Source organism: Ciconia boyciana, chromosome 8 (assembly GCF_034638445.1).
Source record: "Ciconia boyciana chromosome 8, ASM3463844v1, whole genome shotgun sequence".
NCBI classification, from domain to species: Eukaryota; Metazoa; Chordata; class Aves; order Ciconiiformes; family Ciconiidae; genus Ciconia; species Ciconia boyciana.
In genome coordinates, this window is record NC_132941.1 from 43255587 (window position 1) to 43273975 (window position 18389).

At 43.5% G+C, this 18389-nt stretch overlaps 1 protein-coding gene across 9 annotated transcripts in view; it reads left to right on the forward strand.

Moving 5' to 3' along the window:
- Positions 1 to 18389, forward strand: part of NDST2 (N-deacetylase and N-sulfotransferase 2) — a 149373-nt gene that overhangs the window by 109444 nt on the left and 21540 nt on the right. For 5 of the 9 annotated variants that reach the window (XM_072869347.1, XM_072869346.1, XM_072869345.1 and 2 more), the window contains one exon: positions 9861 to 11265. In XM_072869347.1, the coding sequence (XP_072725448.1) occupies positions 10273 to 11265 (993 nt within the window). In that variant the 5' untranslated portion in view covers positions 9861 to 10272. Of the gene's footprint in view, positions 1 to 5809; positions 6001 to 9860; positions 11266 to 11672; positions 12092 to 18389 lie in introns of those variants that run through there. The other 4 variants (XM_072869349.1, XM_072869351.1, XM_072869348.1 and 1 more) reach the window with 3 other exon arrangements.

Below are 18389 nucleotides of genomic sequence, written 5' to 3' on the forward strand. Positions count from 1 at the left end.
GTCCTTGTTTGTGGAACAAATCTTACCACAAAAACATTGCAGAAAAGCAGAAGACCCACCATGTTAGAAAAACTACATGTTGGTAAGTGGTTACATTGTTGTATGCAAGTGGTGGATCAAGTCATCGGGTTTTTTGCAGTACATCTTGTAGGCTGAGTACCTTCTACCAGGCTAGACCAAGAGAAGTGGGTTCTCTTTCCTGCAGAGCATCTCACCACAGAGGCTGATGCACATTTCCACCTGGAGAGAATTTCACTTTTCTGGCAATTCTGTTCTTTCCATTCCAATTGAGACAAGGCAATCTGAGAATTGATTTTTAAAAAAAAGTTACTGGGATTTTCTGGTTTCAATTCAATTATTTGAACCAAGTTGAAGATTTATTGGAAAGAAATAGAAACCCTGGAAACATTAATGTTGCTTTAGACGAACTTTCATAATAAACAGTGTTCTGAATACTTCTACTTTTGAAGTCTCACTTCTGATAATATCTGACCTCATATCTTACTGCTACGTGTGAAACAGAAATAGTTTCATAATTGGTTGATCCTATAGATACTTATACAACCTTGCAAAATGGCACACAAGACTAACCCCATTAATTTTGACATGAAGGTTAGGCATACGTTTTTCCATTATCAGAAACTAAAAGTGGACTTCATAACTAAATATCTTCATGGAAAAAACAATTTACTACTTCAAAACATAAATAGTTTCAATGTTAATAATGAAAAATGAATCAGATTTTCAGTAGTTGAATGCAATTTATTGGCAATTTTAATACCTGTAAATTTTGGAAAACTGTCTCCAAGATAGCTGATTTAGTCTCCCAAACCCATAATTGGGCACCTTGCAGTTTTCAGTACCCAGATCCTTTTGTCTTCAGCTGCAGTCCCTAATGGAGATGTATATTTTGCTCAAAATTCTTAAGCTTTCCTGACAAAATTTCAATTTTATCAGAGGGTAGATTTGATTGCAAATATGGCAGCTTTTGTTCCTGAGTTTGTCTATACTGTTAATTAGGCTGTTAATGAGGTCCTGGACTTATTCTGCATGAAGGAGTATTTTAAAGATGCGGTTTCATAGTAGAAAAAAATTCTACTCATAATCAGTTGACTAATTAAAAATGTAAGAATGTAGCACCCACTTTAGCTATTGAGTCTATAAAATGGGAGGAAGATGAAGAACTAGTGATGTGTAATTACAGTACAGTTTAAAATTAATATATTTGAGAGTTATATCTTTTGAAATCAGTTTTATTTCTCTGTGTCGATTGTGTAAAAACAAGGTTTCCACAAAGGGGAACAGAAGGTACAGCGTTGAAATTCTTGTTTAAAAATGTAGTGAACATGGCATAGTGTAAACTGTGGTGTGGAAATAAGTGTGCATTGGCTGTGTTGCTCTGATTTTGTAAAAAGTACAAGCACAGATGGTTTGAGAGAAAAATAAATAATTCCACCCACATTAAGACAGGGAAGTCTAACAATAGCCACAACTCTTTATCACCCTGTTTCTCTAGCAGACTCCTTCCTGCTGTCACTTACACATCCTTCATGCATTGAAAACTAACTAGTGTGTAAAGCTGCTGCAGAGTCCATCAAGGCCGTAAGGACCCCAGTAGGCTGGAGTTGTCCTGGCCCACCATGCATGAGATCTCCATCCACACTCCTCCTCCTCTGACACAGGCAGCATCCTCAGCAACAGTACCCAAACAAGACAAATAGAAGCAGTCAGCGACAGCCACCAGGTTCAACCTAGAATCCGGTGGTCGCCAGATGAGTGCATAGTCATCAGGCAGGTCCAAAGTCAGGTCAGAAAGGCAGAGCATACTTGTAATGTAGTTCAGGTCATGGCCTGAGCTCGGATACAGCTCGCAGGTCACTAGGTGGAGGCTGGGCAGGGCATTCAGAGGCTGTTGGTATATGCAGGGCCCTGACAGTCTTCCTTACAGAGCCCCCGCCTTGAGATCTATTTCTGCCATAACCCTTGTGAAAAAACAGATGATGATTTTTATTGCACAGGTGGCCATGAAGGCTTAGTGAGGGCAGTAGAGCACTTTGCATTTGTTCCTGTCTTGCAAAACCCAGGCCTCTAAAACCACTGTCTCAGCCAGCCTGTCTAATCTCCATAGACCTCAAGTCTGTGGAGATTGAGATCTCTCTTTTCCACTCATTCCATTCTTCTTCTCTTTGCTTGTTTTTACTCATTTTGCCTTTGCTAGGCCAGATTTATAGCTTGCTTATACCATTTTCCCCTTTTCTGAAGCAAGTTTGCATTGTGTTAAAAGCAGTCTTGCAATAGCCAAGCCAGCAAAAATGTGAATATTTTGTTTTCGGAGCCCAGCAGACTTATTTATTTCAATCACGCCAAGGTAGTAGAGAACTGAATATTAGAAGCTACAAAGACTGGGAGATAGCTTTGCACTGGATGGAGGTCTTTTGAATGGACGACCTCAGCTGAAGGCAGGCAGGAGGGAGCTGCTGTATGCAGCCGGGGAACACGTTCTTTTACAAACCTAGCAAATTCTGACCGTGTGAATATTGGTGCGAATACACAAGAATAGGTAAGCACAAGAGCCTTTCCTGAGGTTTTATGCTTTGGTAGAGCATACTTACAGCTTTCTTCTGATGTCAGTTTGGACGAACTTTCAGTGTAACAATATTAACCTGTTCCCTACTGTCACATGTTCCTAGATAAAATAGATTGGAAAAGAAGATTAGCTACTGTGTGTAACCTGACAGGAGGAAGCAATTGAATATAGAAGATCAGCCTCTTGCTAACTGAGGTGAAATTTTTGAAGTGTAGCTCAAAGGAAGAATGGTTAGGCTGCTTTCATAGCAATTGCAGATAAACTCTCATAACGTACATTTCTATATCAAGACACTTCAACTCTGACTGACACTGAGTTGTCTTGGTTTTGCCACTGTTTGACTGTATTTCCCCACTTGATTAAGTTACTTAAGAGAAGACAGCAGAGAAGACGTTTTGCTTTCTGCAGCAGCATCGTTTATCTGAATTGTGATAAGCAGGGTGCGTGAGGGAATGGAAATTAGATCCTTGTCCATATCTAATGTGGAAGGAACTGCATTTATTTCCTGTTCTTACAGCTGAGTTGAAGATGTTCTGCTATAATAGAGTATACTTGTTGATTACCAATGTAAGGAGGAGGCTGAAGATGGTGTGTTCCCACCATTTGGGGTGACTGAGATATTCACTTCCCCCCGGGGTGGGATTGGGGAGCAACTTGGAGTGCCCTTGTGTGGCAGGCTCTGACCTGCGCTAACTCTGGTTCTCCGTCCCACAGCTCCAAGTGGCTGGCTGCAGAAAGGAGCTGGTGTCTTACGTTATCACCTGTTTTGGGAAAAGGGTTAGGGTCAGAGCATGCATAGACCTATGTGTCAGGAAAGGCACAAAACAGAAGGAAGGGTAAGTCCAGAATGAAACTCTGCAGTTCTTGTGGTGGCCCGGTACCTGGGTGTTACAGCTTCAGTAGCACATGAAATAAAGAAGTGGGGATGTCCCTTTGGTTACCTCTGAGGAAAGTGCCTTCTTTCTCTCATATGAGCAGTTGCATTATGGAGACCTGTGCAGCCCCAGAGCAGTTATATCCTCTCAGCTGGTGGAAAGCTCTGACTTCTGTGAGCACTTCCACTGCCACAATACTTGTAGTCTTTCCTTTTCATTCCAGCAAAGTTGTGCAGGTGCCAAGCTACATATTTTTATTAAGTAGGTAGCATCAGCAACTATTGAAGGCTGAAATTTTGTTTGATTGTTTAGTTTTTAAACAATTCTTCAGGTTCCTGATTTGCACATCTGATCTTTAGGCAGGCTGATAAACAAGACAACAACTGTTTTCCCTTCCCAAATTTGTCCTGTGCCGAGACAGTGAAATGTAGGGGCTCATGGTGCTGACATTCGACTTGAGGGAATACCCCAGTGTAAAAGTTTGAAATTCCCTTGCTTTTGAAAATTAGTCAGGTCAGTTGTAATGACCCTAAGCAGTGAGTGTAGTATGATGGGGAGAAGGCAGGGAGCTGAAAACTAGATTTCCTGGAAGCTCTTATAAGGAGGACCTTTTTGTTTTCAGAGGAAAGGACTAGTTTACATTACTAGCAGGTAGTGCTGGGCCATGCCTGTGTCATTGGCACAGGAAGGACTAAACCTGTTGTTTCTTTTTTTGTACTGTAAAGGAGTATGAGAACAAAGATCTGCTGCCAACTAGGTTGTCAGTGGAAGGGATAGATCATGTATCCCAACAGCAAGAACCTTGCAGGAATCATGGGATCCCTGTGCAGCCCCCTGTGGAGCTGGCCTGGCAGCATGAGCCAGCCTCTCCAAGATCTGTGCCTTCAGACTTCATTGCACTGGCACAAGGGTAAATTCAAGCCTGTGGCTGGGTTTCCACCAGGCCAGGCTGAGAGGGTTTCATGCAGATCTGTTTAGCATGGACTGCAGTTTGTTGTTCTTGCAGAAGGTGTGAAGTTACATACCTGTCTGGGGATGATAATAAAAAAATAAAAATAAGTATTACTTCATCGCGTAGGTCTTCTCTTATATCAGACTGACACGTTTTAAGCCTGCTAGCCAGCTGGCAGCTTTCCAGCTTACCACAGGTCTGTACCGAAAGAGGCCTATCCCTGCACGGGGACTTGCCGAAGCAGAGCACAGCGCTGGCTGGAGGCTGCAAGCCTGTCTGTTGGAGCAGCATGGGCACCATTAGTGCTTTTTGCCTCTTTGGTCTGAGTTTTGTATTCCTTGGGCAGTCTCTCACCGCAGGATTTGACTGGCAGTGGGTGCTAGCTGAAATACATGCCCAGATCCCCAAAATGAGCTTGGTTGGCAATTACATTACAATGTGGCTGTAATGTCACAGTATTTTTTTTTATCCAATATGTGAAATACAACCAGCATTCATTCTCCTGAGGGTCTACTAATTCTTTTGCCATGTGGCTCAGTGTGCTCTGCTGACGTTACTTGCCAGGTTCTCCAGCTTCATGAGAGAGGGGGACTGTAGCTGGAGGCCTGGCATACAGATATCACCACAGACAAGGGAGGGGCTGCGGTGTCTCACAATCAAGCAGACAAATGAGGAATTTTGTGTCATGATGACACCATTAAAGTGGAATGGGTTGGAAAATCAATCAGATTCCTTCTCTGATTACTGTGTAACTCAATTACTGCAGTCCCTCTGGGGCCCAAGGCAACAGCCCTCTCGCAGGAAGTGTCAAAGAAAGACGTCTGAATTAGAGCTGCTGCGGACAAAGGCAAGATCCTGCTGCTGTGTGTTCCAGAAAGAGGAGTTATATTATGAATAATAAAAAGGGCTGGGGAAATGTGCTCGTGACACTGGGTTTTAGGGTGGTAAGACCTTCTGTGGCTCAACTAGGAAGGAGCTTGTATGACAGAAGTTCTTGATAAAAGTGTCAGATGACACCCATTATCTTCCATGTGCCTTGGCATGAATGTACCAGCAGCCCCAAATACATACATTCTTGTCACTGGTTTTGGACAAGCGCTGGTCTCGAGCATTTATACTGATCACCCACAATAATTTCCAAGCGTTGGAAATATCTGGAGATCAGACATTAAGACCACACAATTCTGATTGCTATCTTGCTTTCATATCACATCAGTTGCCATGTGGCTTAGCAGCTGATAATTCACAAAATGGTGTATGTTTCACATTAACACTGTATATCACTAGGAAACAGAACATCTAAGTCTTATAAAGCGTTTGTCTTAATGCTGGTGATTTGTGAGATAGCTGACCTTACAGCTGATGCTTTCTGATCTAGCGATGCTTTTCTGACAGGAGGGGAGCCTGCTGAGCCTGCGTCTTTGCACCAGTGAAACACTTCATCCTTGCTGTGCGTCTGACTGCCGCCTCCTGCAATTCAGTCAGGCAGTCCTGGCAGGCGCTTGGAATGGACCTTAATTTATCTATACACTCGTTTTTTTTGTGGTGTTAGATTCCAAGGAGTTTGATCTCAAAAGAGGACACAGGTATTTTCTTTTCCTTTAACAGGTAGCAATTTTCAGTGTGATTTCCCCCCCCCCCTTTTCTTTCTCCACTATAGATCCTTCTGGGCTTTGTCTTTTGGGTATGGGTGGTTTCTGACAGCTCTCTCACCTTTTAATATAAATTTTGGTTGGTATATTTGTCTTGTCGCTTTTTTTCCTTTTCATTTGAACTAAACCAGCTGATGTGGTCCCCAAAGAGCTAAATGCATACTGTGCCAGCTGGCATGCCCTCTGGCTGTGAAGCCTTGTTAAAGAGATCGGAGCTGACAGATTCTTGAGCAGCAATCTGATACAGGCCTTTTTTTTAATTTGTTTTTTTGAGCTCACCCATGTAACAAATGGGGGCTTGTGCGGGAGCTTCGCTAGAGGCTTGAATGGAGTCATTGTTATCAAAACACTGCTGTGATTCAGAAGCGCCCAGCAAAGGGGGTTCTTCTCCCTCTTGCCCCTCAGCTGGGCACTGCAGGTGTGGCAGCCTAGCTTAAACTCTGGTTTCATCCTTATTCTATCAAATAGTCCAGTAGTCTTGTGATTTTCATCTTTAAACTGATAACCAGAAAACTGAAGCTACAGCTCTTTGCAAAATAGAGACTCAGTTCAACACTAAAAATGAAGTTGAAGAGGTGAGTGAGTGTAACCAGGGAAGAGAACTGTTTTCCAGGATGATGTTTTGGGGGTAAAGAGTTGTAAAAGTAGTACAGTACTTTGCCAGGCTTTTGCATAGATCAGCATACTCAGTTTTCTTACTGTTACCATGGTGTTTAGATTACAAATTCTACCCCAGAAACACTTGCTTGGAAATTTCTGCAGGCAACGCATGGGTTCCTGAGCTTATAAGTCCCTCTTTACATTATTTTCTCCTGCAAAAACAATTTCTTGTCTAATACATGTTAAGATGGTGAATCTTTGAATCCAAAATAGTCTAATTATTCTATTTTATCCAATGGGATGAAAAAGCAAAAGGATGTGAGCTATTTGGGAAGACACTGACTTGCAATTCTCAGTCTTCTAAGTCAAAATTGAGTATGTAGGAACCTGAGTGTTTTGTATTAATTTGTTGCACAGGAGTAGAATGAAGACCGCTTCTTATAGCAGCTAATGTGCATGGAGCTGTGTATATATTGTGTCTTACAGGGAATTCACCTCATAAAAAAGATACAGCATTTATTATATCTTTCTATCTAACCTTTCTCTGCCCTGCTGAATTCTGCCTCTGCTGGCTCCTGCCTCTCTGCAGTTCAAAGCGACTCTGGAGCCCTAATGCCAAGTACGAGGGTGGTAACATCAGGACCTTCCTTGCAGAGTCAGTGGGACGGGAAAGGCTCATTGTGGAGGTGGAAAGGTTATTCTCCTGCTCGCTTTTGAAAGGTGGCACGTGTTTTTGGGTACTGTGCTGATACGCTGGCAGTCCCAGTGTATCACTGGGACTGAACTTGACTTGAACTGGAATTACAAGCTGTATCCTGCACTCAGTCCAGAGAGTCATGCATTCAAAATCAGTTGTCACTTAAGTAACAAAAAAAGGAAAAAACTGTCTGAATTCTGTTTTTTACATCTTTCCATAGTAATTTCTCCCCTTCTCTCCCTTGTCCTTTTTCCAATAAAAAGTTAATAGTATGTAGAGACAAAACTGAAAGATGATCGGTTGTCTGTATTGAAGAAAACACAGCTTATTGTCGCTGGCTGAGCTGGATTTCCAAAGCCAGCTCTGTCATTACAGAGGGCCATTTGGAATGGGGACTCGAATCATTTGGAGTCTGGGGAACAGAGATTTTTCTTTTATTTATTTATTTATTTTAAAATCTTGATTCATCTGCTGCCTTGCAGTGTGACCTTCAGTAAGATTTGCTGTGTCTCAGTTTCTCCAGTGGAAAATTATTTCTGTCATATACTTTACATTTACAGTCTAGAGCTATTCTGAAGACCTCATCGGGGCTAAGGTTTCATTGTGCACTATACAAGCCAGTCTCTGCACTGCTGAGCTTATAGCATAGAAGTTATTTGAGATAATACTTAATGATCATTATAAGGCTTGTGTAAAGAGCACTCTGACTCTTTTCCATGCACTCCCACAAAGTTAGCAATATTATATCTCTTCATATAAAATCTGTTTGGTTTTTTTTGACTCTGCTTCAAGCGGCACCAGCAGTTTGGAAAACAGCCTGGTGGGAGTCTTTAGAGTGGGACTTTTGGCCTCATCTGAGAACTGATATTTTCCCTGACTCAGAAGGATTTTTTTCTGTTTAGTAATACACATTACAAAATAAGCATCTGTCTTGCAAGTAATTTCTGGTGGAGCAAAATAAGCATCTGTCTCACAAGTAGTTTATTTTCTGGTGGAGCTAGTTGTTAAAACCCTGACTTTACTATATAAAAACGTTATGTCTGCCTTAAACTCATGGACAAACTAGTCTTCAAATGTTCTTTGTTTTATTAGAGTGATAGTAACAAAAAGGCTCAAAAATGGGAGGAATGGAGAAAGGGTCACGAAGTGTTTTGGTAGTACTTTTTGTTGTTGTTGCTCTCATGTCTCCTGGTGTTGTAAGCTGTGCCAGTTGAGCAGGTAGTTAGACAGAGGGATTGTATGTGGTAGAGCACATGTCTGCAGGAGTGTGGGGGTGTGAGGAAGAAAGGTTTTGAGAGGAAAAAAGTTTTTTTAACGTCTACAGAGAGCTCCTTTTGGGCATGGCTGACTTGGTGAGCAACATCTGGCATTCAGGGTGGCCTTGCACTGTGCTGGGAGGAGCAGCAGGTGCTCCCCAAAAATGTGCCTGTATCCCAAGTAATGCACACCTGGGTGTTGTTGCTGTAGGTAAGTCACACTTCTGGTAAGGGAGAGAAAACTACACAGTGACTTTATTTTATTTTTAAACCAAGGAGCAATTTAGTTACTTTCTGTGGTGTTTATGTTTTAGATGGCTTGGTGTTTGTTGGCTTTGTTGAGCATTTTATCCTGGAAAAATAACAACATATGGTGAAATAGTCTGCTGTCATAAACACAAAGCGGGAGGTGAGAGAGCTTCATAACAAGAAGCTTTCACGTATTTGAGAACAACCCAAATTTACGTTGTGCTGTTGGTGATTTAAAACTGGCTTCGTGCTCTTCAGTGGCATGTGAGGGAAGGTGAGGAGGGTTTCAGGAGATGTTTCGTCTCCAACTGCCACTGAATCAATTGGCAGCAATTAGGTGTGCAGCGTGTGAGCAGCCTGTGCCCCCCCCGGCTCCGTGATGCCTTCCCGGAGCCGTGTTCTGAGAGCCCTGGAAGAACATGAGTTCCCAGGACAAGTGGGGTGGCCTCATAGAGAGGGGTGGGAACCATGGAGATCAGGAGCTGTGAGGCAAGAGAGCTGGTGGGAATTTGAGGCATCTTGCTGGGTTTGGGACAGGAGTATCCGAAGGGCCTAGGAAGTCACTGGCAAGGACTCAGACCTATCATCATTAGTATGAGAACAGGACAAGACAGAGAATGTGAGGGCTCTCTCCTCCTCTTGTTAATGTTGAAATATAGGCTAGAATAAAAGGGGTTTGTATTTTCTGTTCAGTGGCATAAAGAGGAGTGGGGGAAGGCCAGGTACACTGGCTCTGTTTGCTGTAGTGTGTGAGAATCTCACCCAAGGCGAATGCTGAGTCCCTGTGCACTACCAGGACCTTTCTTCCGAAGGCCATTACGGTTGCTCTGCCAAGCTCCTGTACAAATGGTGCACGTCACTTCCCAGGGAACGGGTCTGCCTGCTGGCAGGCAAGTGATGCTGCCCACCTAGCACCTGCTGATCCTGCCATTTCTTTTCAAACCGGTTAAATACCATGAATCCATACTGAGAATTGACTTTTTCTTTTTAAGTTGCAGGATGTGAAGAGAAGGTGCCATCATGTGAATGCGAAACAGCTAAATGAGAAACAGGACACCTGGGAAGGCTGAGCTGAAACTGCTTGTGCACAGGATGACAGACTGATTTGCTGTTGGAGACGAGATTCAGGAAACCCCGCTCCTCCAAAAGACTTTCCTGAGTGAGAGGAGAGGAACAGGAGGAAACACACAAAAGAGCAATGGGAATTGAGGGCCATGGTTACTTGAGATAAATGGCAGATCCCTGGGAGTCTAGCCTTGTAGCTGTTTGCTTTAGCTTTGTCTCTCTCTGCAGCTGCTCTTTCTTTTTTGCAAGCTGCTGCTGGGTGCTGCCACGGCGGCACTGGCGATTTCAAGAGCAACGTGGGTGCGGAGTGTGAGGAGGGGCTGGGCAGCCCGCCTCACCATGATTCAGTTGTGGAAAGTAGTGCGGCATGTGCGACAGCTGGAGCTCCACAGATTGATCCTGCTACTCATTGCCTTCAGCCTGATCTCCATGTGCATCCTGGCTTACTTTGTCACTAACAGTCCCAAAATCAAGGAACCACCACCCCTGCCCTTCAGTGACTGCAGCAACCAGCACCGCATCTTGATCCCACCCCAAGCCAGCTGGAGGCTCACAAAATCCGTGGACACCTCACGCACAGATCCTGTGGTGCTAGTCTTTGTGGAAAGCATTTACTCCCAGCTGGGGCAGGAAATAGTGGCCATCCTGGAATCTAGCCGGTTTAAATACAGGACAGAGATCGCCCCTGGCAAAGGGGATATGCCCACCCTGACAGACAAAGATAGGGGACGCTACGCTCTTATTATCTATGAGAACATCCTTAAATATGTGAACCTAGACGCTTGGAACCGAGAGCTGCTGGACAAATACTGTGTAGAGTACGGAGTGGGGATTATAGGCTTTTTCAAAGCCAACGAGAACAGCCTACTCAGTGCACAGCTCAAGGGTTTCCCCCTTTTCCTACATTCCAACTTGGGGCTGCGGGACTATCACATCAACCCTAGTGCTCCCCTGCTCTATGTCACCCGGGCTAACGAGGTGGAGCAGGGTCCCCTGCCTGGGGATGACTGGACTGTGTTCCAGTCAAACCACAGCACCTATGAGCCGGTGCTGTTGGCCAGCACAAAGTCCTCGGAGTCCATTCCTCACCTGGCCACCCACAAAGCATTGCATGCCACGGTGGTGCAGGACCTGGGTCTGCATGATGGGATCCAGCGGGTTCTCTTCGGCAATAACCTCAATTTTTGGCTGCACAAACTCATTTTTGTGGATGCCATTGCCTACTTGACTGGCAAGCGCCTCTGTCTCACGCTTGATCGCTATATCCTCGTCGACATTGATGATATATTTGTGGGAAAAGAGGGCACTCGCATGAAAGTGTCTGATGTAGAGGTAAAATCCCCAGAATAACTACAGACCCCAGACAAATTTCTAGTGTGTGTGGTATGCCAGGAAAGTCAAGGTTGCATTTAATTTGAGTGAAAGAGTTCATTGTGGCAATTGTTCTCATCTTAAACAGAGAAGTAGCCTGCAAAGATGCTGTCACACCGTATGTGATGCTCTCAACAGTTTTTCCAGGTTTAAATGGAGCATTTCTCATTCTGGGACCTGTAGCTGGCATCTCTGAATTTAAGAGGAGGATGCCTGTGGTGGTCTATCCTGTCTCCTCTTTAACACAGGGAACAAGCATATGCAGATTTCCTCTGTCAGTCTATTTGTAGCCGTAAACTCTACCTTTCAAAAGGAAAAGGCAAGTTGTAATAGAATAGAAAAACTGTGTTTATTATATTATTTATTATGATATATATAAACTGTATATATTATTTTGCAAAACTGTAGGCCAGTCCATGGGGTGTGAACTGCTGTAGTCTATGTTTTAGCCATCTAGCTTTTCAGGACGTAACCAAATTGGGAAAAGAAAGGTTTTCTCTCATCCTTCGTTACACGCCCCTCCTATCCTCCACCAGCAACCCCCATCCCTGGGCAGGGAATATCCAAAAATTCACCAGGGAAATATGCTCAGACCAAGCCTTCATGAGAACCATCTCTGTGGCCTCACGACTGGGAAAGAGATGCCATCTTTGTGGTTTGCTTTCCTTGGCAGTTCCTTGAGTAATACAATGACCTATTAGGAAAGGATATGGGAAAGGCACAGAGAGAGATTTTTGTGGAGGAGAGGGAAGCGAGACAGACAAAGGAGGAAACAAGTAGGAAGAAGGTAAGAAACTAAGAGCCTCTTCTAATTCTCTGCGTCCTTGAAAGTAGTGATAAAGTGTTCTGCTAAGTCTGTGATAAGTGTATATATGCTGCCTTGTGGAGCCAAGGACTTGTCTTTGTATCTTCCCCGTCAGTTCTGGTTTGTAGCCATTGAGGCAGGTGCATTGCCTGTTTCTCCGGATATGCTGAGATTGCTCCCAGAGGTCTGAGGCCCCAGGCTTTTCACTCTGGATTCCCATTTAGCACTTGCCCTTAGATTGGCCCTGGATGGAGTTCCCTGGGTACCAGCCATGATAACGATAAGCCTGTGACAGCAGCTGTCTTAGCATGTTTCCAAAACAACTTCAAACTGTAGCACCCTTTATCCTTTCATCCAAGGGCACAGACTATTTGATGCAAAGGTATAAAACAAAATACTGTTGTACATGCGTGTCTCCTTACCTGAACTGAACCTCATCCGTTACATGTTCCCAAGAGCATTCTTCCACCTCACTAGGAGTCTTACCACCTTTTCAACATGTTTTATGCATCCATGCAAGACATATCTAATTTCATCTCCATTTTTTCAGGTCTTTGAGATTTTAAGTTCTGCTTCTGATCCCAGATTTAGCTTGGGGAAAAGGAAACTCTTGCATTCTATTTGGAGCTAGCTTTATCTTTTCAGTTCATTTGAAGCTGCATGCCTGAAGCAGCTCTAATTGCGTGACATTATTTATTTTACTTGCTTCATTCTTTAGTAATTCTTTAGAGCCACCTTTGACCGTAACTCTCTAAGGAAACAGGTGCAGAAAAAGTGTTTCCGAGCAGACAGGTATAGAAATATGGAACAGTTGTCTGCAATACTTATTTAAGGAAAATGCTAAAATTTTCTTCATTTCACTTCAGTGTCCCTGTGTTTTGAGGTGCTGAAATGCTCTGAAAGTTTTGGGGGGTTTTTTTGTTTTTTGGTTTTTTTGAAGGATCACAATCTTATCTTGGTCCTAAGCAGGCCCTGCACCCTCTAGTCCAAACTGGCAGAGATTCTTACCTCTGTAGTGTTTGTGCAGGTTACAGACCTGTGTGAGAAAACAGGAGATAGGTGGCCAAAGCTCTTGGAAACAAAGGCTGCTCTAGTGATATTTAAAAACAAACCCAGACAAGATAATTCCAAAAGATGCTTTGTTTGGGTTTTAACAGGGTGAAATGGAGGAATAATCTGTGATCAGTAAGCAGACAATCTCAGGCAAAGCAGATAAAACCGAGATTTATTCATTTAAAAGAAGCTCTCTGATTGCAGAGCCATGAGAAGTTAATGAATTTTTATTTTTTAAAAGCAAGAAATAACTACATGGATTTGTTGATAGCCTCTCACCATGGGGAGAGAATAGTGATAGAACAGCTGGCATTTTCTTTGGCCTTTTATATGAAAGCTCTGTTTCAGGGCTGTTATCTCAACACACAGCTCCTTATCTTAAACCTTAGATTACAGTGGTCAAGGTAGCAGTTTGAAGATTGGATGTTGTGTGAACGTATAAAATGGACTCTGCTGGTCCTAGTGAGCCTGTTTGCCATATGCAGGTCCCTGTTCAGAGAGCTTCCCAGACAAAATTATTATTAAAAGAAAATGCTGAATATAATTTGATCAAATGCATGCCCATGGTAGATGTCCTCTGTGAGCGGAGAAATGTTTTTATTTGTGATGCTTAAAGGCAGGCTGAATAGCTTTCTTCTTTAAAAAGAAAAAAAGAATCATGCTTGCTTTTACTTTAAAGATGATAACTCTTGAGTTTCTGTTTCTGCTGAAGGGCTGCAGCAGGAACTTGCAGTCCTCAGCTGAAATTAAACAGTTGGAAGTTGCACGAGGAAAATGGCTTTCCCTTGTAAAGTTTACCAGAGATTTGAGCTGCACATAATTAATAAAACAAAATCTCTTCTCAATTATTCTGCATTCAGTCTCTTCTAAAATCATAATCCTCAGAATTTATCAAACCTCCATGGAACTAGCCAACAAAGACAAGCCATTTCTAATGCAAAAAGATCTGGCTTTTTATGATCCTTCCTGGTCATCTTTAGGTATGAGGAGAGAAGATTAAGTAGATGAGGTTTTGCCTCTTTTGCAGGTAATCTCTACAAGGGTATAAATAGTGAGCAATCATTGCTAGCAAGTCTGAGAGCAGGCTAAGTGAAAATCAAGGACAGTCATTTCATTTTGGGTTATGAATGGTGAGGGTGGAAGAAGAGAATCTAGTGAGGGTGGCTGTCAGCCAGCTCTTGCCTTTCTAAATTGTAGAGGATGATCTTAACTGAAATGAAAATATTCAGCAGTTTCTAATTCCCTGATTCTAACATTGTAGGGGAGGTAGAAATACCAGTACCATGAATGCTTTCTCTTTTGACAGCACTGTTTTGACCTATGCCAGTGCTACTGCTGGGCAGTGAGAAAACTGTAGAAAATAATCTTGACAATGTGCTGCCCAGTGTCCACAGGGGCAGTTCCTATGAAGAAGGTGTTTCTGCAGCATGTTCCTAGTATGCTTTGCATGAGCATTTGAGAAGAGGCTGTCAAAGCACTCTGCTTTCTTCCTCCATTTCTTATCATCTGTTTCTCTTCATTTGTCCATGTACTGTTTTCCTAGGCTCATGGTATCCTCTCTTCCCAGCATCTGACTTTTCAAACTTATTTCCCCCTTTTCTTTTGCCTCTTTTTAGAGGGACCTGAGATAGGGGAGGTAATATTTAGGGTTTGTATGAAACAGAAAAAATCTCTGCAAGCACTTTTGGAAGTTAAAAATTACACAGCTAAAAAAGCAGAGTTGCATGAAGATTGAGCCCTGTATTACTCTGATGCCAAGGACACCATGCCATCTTCAAAGAGGATTAGGTCCTAAAAAAGCAACCCAAAGAGGGTACAGTCAGGGTGCTGTGGCTTCCCCTGATTTCTTCCTCACTCCTAGAATTTTAATCCCCTTGAGAGAGTTCTTGTCTTTCGCTGAATGGCATCAAGAGCTTGTAGTGACTGTTGAGTAAATCTTTGCAGATCCACCAGTGAGATTATATAGATTTTTAATGTGTTGCAACAAAAGGCACAATTTTTAATTTTTCCCTAACGTTTGCTTAGAAGTAAATATTTATGATCATTTGAGATTATTAAAAAGCCTTTTCTAAAGTGATGGGCATTGAACATCAGACTAAAGTTTAGACCTTTTTTGCATTGTGTCCAGAAATGTGCATTGGAATGTAGATGTCTGTCACTTGGGCCTGCAGCGTGGCTGCCCCAATTAAGTACTAAAGGCCTCCAGAAATTCAGGTTGTGGGTTGCAGAGGATGTCTTCTGATAGATTGTGACAAGCGTGAAGCAGGTCTGGCCCTGATGTGGCTTATGAGTTCCAGCGGCCAGTGCTGGGAATCTCTTGGAGACCCCATCTGTTCCTTCCTGGGATGAGCCTTGCTGAGCTTCTAGCAGGGAGCTTAGCTGGGGAAGGGGCCTTTCTGGCTACCTAGTGGGCCTGACTGCATCTTGGAAGGATTTTTGGAGTGGAAGATAGTGAAGCATTTTTGGAATGGAAAATAGTTAGAAAATGTAAAACAGAAACACTTGGAGGGACTGGAGGGGCAGTTTTCTAGGGGAAGAAACTTTGCTTTTTAGAGATGAGGGATAGCTAAAAAATGCTAGCCTTCTGTCCCATACCATGTGAGCAACTAAATTTCTTAAATACGGGCATGAAGATCTGTTTGCATCTGGCTAGCTGTCTTGTATCTTAATGGATAGCCTACTCCACATTTCTTGATTGCCTTTCGTTTAAGAATCTCAGAGCACATTATGGATATAAATGAAATGCCACTTGAGTCATCTGTAAGATATTATTAGTACTATCATATTCATCCTACTTTATAAAAGAGAAACAGAATGCAGAGGTGTCGGAACAGGGAGAAGTGCCATCTTCCCGTCCTGTTCCCACATCTGTATTGTTTCACCTTACTACAGCTCACAGACCTCTTTGAAGCAGTGTGCTAGAGAACAGTGAATGCATGATTTGTTGAAATAAATTTCCAAATATTTTACTTGGCACCTTAGTCTCTTTTATCCTGTACCGGGGAAGGACATTTCTTCAAACCCATGCTGTGCCACCTTATGGATGTGGCTGTGAAAAGGACCCGGCATCAGCAGAGGGATGGCACACAATTAGCAATAAACCCACCAGGAAAGCAGGACTCAATAGGGTTCCATAGTCTCAGAATTTCTGGGGCCTCTACAGTTCCTTCCTGGTTCCTCCCCGGGCACAAAGGATTGCTGCCTGCTGGAGTAGGGCTTTTTGGGATTTATCATCAGACAGATGTGTCGTCATGGTAACCCCAGCCAGGCTTTAAATCTCCCTCAGTGCAGAGGAATGCTAAGCCTCTTAGCACTGTCTTTCCTCCCTCCACCCTCTTACCCAAGCATGAGGAACTGGACATGCCTTTCAGGGCAGCAGAGAGAAGTGATGAGGCTTGGGACAGCTCTGGAGACAAGAAAAGAAAGTGGCACTTTCCTGTCTAAGATACTAGGCAATGTGTTCAAGGTGCTGGTCCCAAATTTGATGTGGTATTGTCATCCAGCTGGGCAGACAGGTGCTTCTCTGTAGAGAGGTGCACAACTCTTAGTCCGTGCTCCCTGATGTGTGGGATGAGTCCCTGTGTCTTACGGGGTTACGTGAGGGGAACTTGACCTCCCATTGCCTATTCAAGATCTTGTGCAGAAAGGAGGCTTCAGCCATCAGTGCTGCTGGCATGTCACCTTTTAAAAGCACTGCCTACGTTTGGGATAGGTTCTGGAGATGCCATTTGCCATATATTTCTCAAAATAGTACTCTTGAGTGGGGACTGGGGTAAGGATGTGGTAGGCATGTGGCCATGGAGGAACTTGGATCTTTGAAATTTGTCCCAGGCTCAATTTGATGTCAGTGTTGTATAGATGTGGGGAGGGGGAACAGGCAATTAAGTGCATTCTAGGGAAAAGTCTGAAAGCTTAGTTCCTTCAGAGGGAGCATTGAGAGTGTCTGCAGCACTGCAGAAATAAGCTGTCTGGTCTTCCCACCTTGCCGTGTGTGAGGTCATGGGCTGCCTGCCTTGGGAATAAAACCGCTCAACTTCTTTGCTCCAAGATACATTTGCAGTGGATGGGTGATTGAAGTAAATTACAGAAGTCATAATTTTTAATTTAATGTGATAATCAGTGTTTAGTCAACACTGTTTTGAAATATTAGTGACAGCAGTGATTTGTCAGGATACCCTTAAGTGGTAGGTGTCAAGGCTGGTCCCTCCACTGAATGAGAGTCTGCATTTGTGAATGCACTTTCAGCACTGAGGGAGCAGTGTGCCTAAACAATGCCTATAGAGTGTCAGCCATGTGAAGGCAGCATTGTAGTGCTCTTTTGTGCTTCTTGAGGCCGGGGAAGGGCAGCTGATACAGAAAGATCTGCCCATCTCCCCTGCCCAGTTTGAAAAGTCTGCATGCTTTCCCCAGTATTATGTGCCAAGTTGCTTGTGTTTTTGCATCTAGCCCAAGTCTGCTGTTGAGAGGTCATCACCTTCACCTTGGTGCAGCCGCTGATCCATTGCTTTCTTAGAAAAGCTATTAAAATCTAAGTAACTGCCTGGGCAAGGACCATCTCTGTCACATGCCAACAGCCCTCCTGCCAGGTCGCTATTTGATTGAGAACTTCTCCCATACGGAGCTGCACCAGTGACACTTTCCCTGAAGCATGCAGGTAGCAGCAGAGCATGCATCTCAGGGCTTCTCTCTTTTTATTGTTTTCCAGCAGAAGAAATTTGACTGGAATTAGTTTGTGTCTTACTTGTCTGTGACATACTGAGCCTCTGGGGTTTTTTTTTCTGTCAAGGCTATCTGCTTTCTTATCCGGTATGCTGCTGGACCTTGGGGTTCGTGGCGCAAAGCTCCTTCCCTTTGGCTAATAGCAATTACTTTGGACATTTAAAGCAGACAGAAGTGAGCAAGAGAGAACCTGTAGGAGATGTCATGACTGTGAATGTCAGCTCCCCCAAGTTTTCTTTCCAGAGTCCAGGAAACTTTCTTGCTACAAACGGATTTTGGCACTTTCAAGGGACACAAAGAGAGGGATACCTCCCTGCCATGGCAGGACTCCTTGCATGGGTAGTTCTGCAAATCCGCCTTTCCTCTCTAAATAAAAGCCCCCTCCCTTTGGATCACTTAGTTACTGTTCATGATATTCCTGACTTCTCTTCCTTCAGCTGTGCACCATGTGCTGCTCCATCCTCCTTTTCATTAACACGTAGGCTCAGAGAAAGGGCAGAGTTTCTAT